We start from the raw sequence: 6,000 nt of genomic DNA, 5'->3' as shown, positions 1-6,000 counted from the left end.
AAGCAGTGGTATCAACGCAGAGTACTACCGTTTATTAATAATTAATTTATGATGCGTTTTGAATAAAATATTTGACATTTATATTACATCATTTTACAATATAGTAATCTATAATTTATTTTACGATTAAAACAGTATTTTTGTAGCGGCGAAGAGAGAAAATTAATGTTCGATATTCGTTTTTTGAAACATTTTTTTTTTTTTTTCGCTCACGAAACCCTCCCATTGGGTATACCTTGACGTTGGTGGGAGGGCTTAGTACCTGGAGGGTTTATCCTGAAGGGGAAGCCAAATACCCAAACGCGGTTTTTAAGGCTTATAAGGCCCGTTATTAAGTTGCAAAAAAATCGCAACAAATAACTCGAGTATCTAGTTTTTCCGAAAATAAATATTATAATTAGTTTAAATTTCGGGAGTGCCGTGTAAAGTATTGCGCATCTGTTCTCATTATGCCGCGGAAGTTTGTTTTGTCTTAATTAATTCGGGAATGTCGTATAAAGTGTCGCCGGTTCGTTTTTAGCGTGCCATTGACGATTCGCGCGCGATCATCGTTGATCATATTTTCGTAAATAAATGTGATACGCGAGTGCCAGACGCATCCTGAACATGAGAGGAGAAAGAGGAAATCTAGGAGGCATTAGACAACAGCGGAGCAACCTTAGAGTGAGTAATTCATATTATTTGTATATTATTCTTTATTAATCATACGCGTATCTATTCGCATTTATTTGATTTATTTAATTGGATAACTTAAACAAGAATTAGATATAAAAGTCTTTTTTATATATACGATATTTTATAAAAGCTTGTACTTAAAAAGAATAATAAAAAATTTGCTCTTCAAAAATTATATGATTAATTCATTTAATAAACAATACGTTTATATTGAAATGGCGAATATAAAACTCGATACGTACGATAATAATTTTTTGAAATATTAATTATTTAACTGTAATTTAGATTTTATGTTTATATGTTACAGATCAACATAGCTTCTACGCCTACGTAATCAACTCCGCTGCTGTGCATCGATCGGTGAGTCAAAAATTTTTGTTTTCATCAAAACGCCAAGCACATATAAGTAATGTCTTAATTTTTTTAAACTTTTATCTACCATACATAAGAATTTGAATACTTTTTGTACTTGACGTTTGTTACTCCAGAGGGATTCTTTTATTAATTATATAATTAGCTTAAGATGATAAAAAAAGAATATTATAATTTTGAATCTATTTAATTTTTCTTTAGAAAACTGTAGTGTTGTTTTTTATTTTAGTATCGGAGAGAAAATATATATAGAAACAGTGTTTGCTATTTTAGTCGTTATAGTCGATATTAATCGATAGGAAAACACGAACCTTTTTTTTTTTTCGTTGAATATATTAAAATTGTGCTGATAAATTAATCGCGCACATTTCCGTGTCTTCCGTTTTACTATATTCGCGAGACATAAATTGAAAAAATAAAATAGCTTCGTAAACTTTAAACCAGGCATTTCTCGTGCTTAATTAACCATGCCCTAACTGAATTCGCGGTTTATTTGATTCGCTTGAGAATTTCGAATCATTGTTTGCGCCTGTATCACGCTATATACTTCAGCTGTACGGAAGAAACGTCAAGATGTAACGCGAGTAATTAGACTCGATGAGCCACGAGGCGAAAGCAAAGAAATAAACAGCAACAAGCGAACCAGATTTTCATGGAAACTATATACTCTATATACACTACTTGGCGAAAACTTGTTGGGAAAATAAATAAATGAATAGTAATATTATTGGATTAGAGTTGCAATTATTTGTTTAATTACGATAAAATTAAAATAATTGCAGTTATTAAGATGTAATATATTGTTTGTATATGATAGTTGCAAAAAATTGAACAAATGAATAATGACAATTTAATTATCTCTCTTATTATATCTGAATGTGACATTTACAGTCTGCGATTCCGTATGTAGACAATTTATTATATAACTTTTGCATTTTCTTTTTAAATAAAAAAAAATATTAAAAATTCATTTGTACAAATAATTATAATTCTTTTTTAATTGTAATTTGAAAAATGCAATGTCGATTATTCCTATATAAAAATAATTTTCAAAATTTTGTTGCTGCTAAAGTTCTGTAATAATTATTTTTTAGTACGGCATTGTATGTTTTTGTTATAATTATCTAACATCTATAATAATATTTAATTAATATAAATTATACATATTATTTAGCATTTGTGACGCTAAATTAATTTTTTGCTCGAAGTTGTAGCAGCTTTAATTATTCTCAACTCTATCTGAATACGAAATGAAAAGGCACGTGCTATTAAGATCAATGTTATTAAGCGAAATAACGGGAAGGTAACTTTTTGTCGAGAAAATGCACTTTAATCTTCCTCCATATGGAATGAAAGAGCATGTACTTTTTGAGTTGAAAAAAATAGCGCACATATCCTATTAAGAAAAGTATATAGACAATCATATTTTAACAAGTGGATATATTCGTATTTTAAACTCGTATTTTTATTTTAATTTAGCTTATCTGTCTGGATACTTGTGATATCAGGAATTTCAAAAATTAATATTTTAAAATTTGTATTTGAAAAATTTACATTTGAAAAATTATTTAATTATTTAGTTATTTTTATTTTTTATTTTTTTTTTAACAAAAATACATTCTCTTTCTCCCTATGTATAAAACAACTTTATATTAACAGTCACGATTATAAATTACTCGGTTCAATTGCGATCAAGTCAGTGTTATCAGAGCCAAGGATGGATTTCGCGGTTGAAGTCATCTCATCCTGGCGGAGATGCATCGCATACGTGCATCGAGCTTCGTGAAATATCGTTATCAGATTTAACCTCGTTCGCCTGTAAATGTTTACGATCTCATCGAAATCGCGAGCACCGTCGTAATAAAATATATCGGATGTTTTCCCAGAAATTTTCGAAAAATTGCACATTTTGATATACGTTTCGCGCGATGATTTTCTGTAGAATCTCGAGAAAAAGTTCCGCTCTTCGTGAAAAGTAATCTATATAAAAACAGATGCTATTTCAAAATATTTTCCGACATATTTGAAAGTATACATAATTCTAAAAAAGCATAATCGGTATAAGAAAACAGTATGACAAAATAAAATTTTTTTATAGAATAAAGATGTGATTGAGTAAAGTTTTAATATATGACATTTTTAATATAATTTTATAATTTCTACATTTTTTTTTTTCTAACCTGTGCATGATGCGATAATTATGTATTCTATATATATAATTAAATCCGACACGGATGATTTAATTTATCTCTTTATGTTAATAAAATCTTATATAAATTATAAAGTTTGTCGAAAAAGATAGGAATATATATATATATATAAAATTACGAAAATTACAAGGAGAGAAATGATTTCAAACTTTTTAAATTAAATCAGAGGCAATTTTAAATTTTTAAAAATATTTACTATATAATATATTTAATATACAATATATATAGCTGAAGTATTGAAAGAGAGAGAGAGAGAGAGAGAGAAACATCATTAAAATAAATCTTATAATAAGATTATTCAATTATCTGCTTATCAGAATATGCGAAGATAGAGTTCAGAAGAGGGATTGTGAATGAACGTGGTTTAAAATAATGCAAAATATTCTGTCAACGTATAACGTCATAAACGTCTTAATCTGTTTAATATCGATATGCGATTATATTAATTTGTTATATCGGTTGCAATCTTTTCGAAAAATGATATTTAAGTCACGTTTACGTTTACATTATTATGCGACGTGCCGCAATTGCAATTGCTTTATACGTTTTATATCGCTGATGGTGCGCATTATATCTTGTCGCTGTCTTAAAGTTCCTCTTTTCCGTTTACGTATTATTATAGTTCTATCCCTCCAGACACTTTCCGCCATGTATCATGTCGTTAAACCCTACATATTTCTTCCTACTCGCTATCACTTTTACGAAGATACTCTCGCAATAAGAGATGCTTTTAGCTCCGGAATTTAAAAATATTTTATGATACCTATTATTCTTTTTACTTATGTTTCCGAGGTAGAAACAATGCCAATACAAATTTCTGGATGATATTCATGATGCTAGATGAAGAAATTTTAATGTTAAAATATTATGCAAATTTGTATATACATATGATGCAATTTTTTAACAATTAAAACTGTTTTGTGTGCATGGATAATACAGACTCGATAATTGAATCGTCAAAATCGATACAGTTCTCGGCAGTTAACCAATCGTTCGAAAAAAGTAAAAATAATATAATTGAAGAGAAAACAAACAGTGACCTAACGGCCCGGCAAATAAATAGTACCCACTAAAACGTAACACGAATTTAAAGAAGGCTTGTGCCATTTTGTAGGACGTGTGTTGCATATTTTTTTACGTAAAAATAGTCGATGCGAAATATACAATTCTTATTGGCAGAAAATAATGTAAAATGTATGTCGAAAATATATAATTTGTAGTCTAATGTTCTGAATAAGAATTTCTCATCATTCATATATATAATATAATGTTTTGAAATTTTATTTATCTTGTTATCTATTGTAAGTATTTTATTATTTTGTAAATTAATTGACTTATATTTTTTAATTGGCTTAAGGCTTACTTTATTATGCTTTTGCACGAATTGCTGTTAAATATTTCTTATAGAGAAGATTTTGAAAATTTATTTTTTATTTTCTATTTGATTTTATTAAAAAGGAACTCTTTGCATAAAGATGTTTATTTTATTATTTGGAAGATAACTCGTCACTGAGCATAGAATGTTACTAATATCCACAAACGAACTATCGACCAACAGAATTTGTACATTAACAAGTTCTATGAGTAAGTTGGTCCAGATTCGATTAAATTGTACGGAGAAATACGTGCCTCGAAAATCCCATACGAATCAGAAATGTTAAATTACAATTCTCCGCATAGCTATCTCGTGCACATGTAATTACTATGTTGTAATATTTTGTATAAAAATGTGTAATAGCTGCGGATAATTAAATTAATGTGTCAGGTTTAGACAAGATAGAAAGATATTGGCCAATGTGAGTGAAATGGGGGAACACGGATTTCACAAGATTTTTTTACGAAAAGGAAAAGAATTTTTTGCTGCTGTATCAAAAATCCTTTCCATTACATATCCGCATATTTTTTTAGAAAATGTAACATCTCAAGTACTGAGACAATACCGTGTAATTCCGTAACTATGAGAGAGCAGCCGAGTATCACAGATAGTAATCTGAGTTAAGTTCCGGTCTAAAGTCTCGGGTTAAATACTTGGTCACCCCAGATTTGCCGCAGGCAACCTACTAGCTTTGTTCCTGGCACTCATATTTCATAGTAAAAGCTTACGCGGTGGGCAAAAGATTTCCTGAATTCATGAAATCTGGTCTCTGACGTTTTCCGTGAAGGTTTAAAACATATTTATTTTTTCGAGATCACTTGTAATTTTTCGTCAAACTGAACCAATGGCTATCTTAAAAGTATTGCGCGATTAAATTTAATTATAATTAGTTTTGATTAAATTTTTATTTGATTTGTAATTTTACACTGTTTCTAAAATATATCTTCTTATTAATTCATGAACTGATAAAAGCAAAAAAGTCCCTTAAAAATTGTTTTCATTGTTATAAAAATTTCTAATTAATAAAAATACGCATAACGTATTAATAACAATAAATAACGTTTATATCTTTCCGCGTAATTATTACAATATGCGTGCATACCTTACACAGTTATTCCCTACGGAGACAACATAATGTCCTAACTTGGAAAAGTCATAATCATATAATCGTACGGTTGCTATTTTAAATGTACGTATTATTATAATTGATGTCACGGTGTAGACTCGGACCATTAAAAAGAATTCACGTGTGCGTTTCCGTTGGCCATAAATAACAATCAACGCCGGAACTCTCTGCAATGTTAACTAGGATTAGTGATGGTTGTTTCTCGCAAGTAAAATAAAAATATTCCGCCGAAGCTTTCAATT

At 29.1% G+C, this 6,000-nt stretch overlaps 3 protein-coding genes across 7 annotated transcripts in view; 1 reads left to right on the top strand and 2 right to left on the bottom strand.

The window, feature by feature from the left end:
• Positions 1 to 6,000, bottom strand: part of LOC138938726 (leucine-rich repeats and immunoglobulin-like domains protein 2) — an 89,122-nt gene that overhangs the window by 21,727 nt on the left and 61,395 nt on the right. The gene's annotated exons all lie outside the window — the stretch shown is intronic.
• Positions 1 to 6,000, bottom strand: part of LOC138938728 (troponin C, isoallergen Bla g 6.0101-like) — a 60,716-nt gene that overhangs the window by 30,921 nt on the left and 23,795 nt on the right. The gene's annotated exons all lie outside the window — the stretch shown is intronic.
• Positions 236 to 6,000, top strand: part of LOC138938725 (pre-piRNA 3'-exonuclease trimmer) — a 120,799-nt gene continuing 115,034 nt past the window's right edge. For 2 of the 3 annotated variants that reach the window (XM_070305925.1, XM_070305928.1), the window contains exons 1-2: positions 584 to 663; positions 983 to 1,035. Coding sequence is in view for 1 of the 3 variants with exons in the window: in XM_070305927.1 (XP_070162028.1) it covers positions 607 to 663; positions 961 to 1,035 (132 nt within the window). In the remaining 2 variants the exon portion in view is untranslated. Of the gene's footprint in view, positions 664 to 960; positions 1,036 to 6,000 lie in introns of all 3 variants that reach the window. The other variant, XM_070305927.1, reaches the window with a different exon arrangement.

The sequence above is a fragment of the Polyergus mexicanus genome, unplaced genomic scaffold, assembly GCF_030449975.1.
Source record: "Polyergus mexicanus isolate NDT 795.1 unplaced genomic scaffold, iyPolMexi1.0 SCAF_13, whole genome shotgun sequence".
Taxonomy (NCBI): domain Eukaryota; kingdom Metazoa; phylum Arthropoda; class Insecta; order Hymenoptera; family Formicidae; genus Polyergus; species Polyergus mexicanus.
Note: the sequence above shows the minus strand (reverse complement) of the source record. Positions and strands in the feature narration are given on the sequence as shown.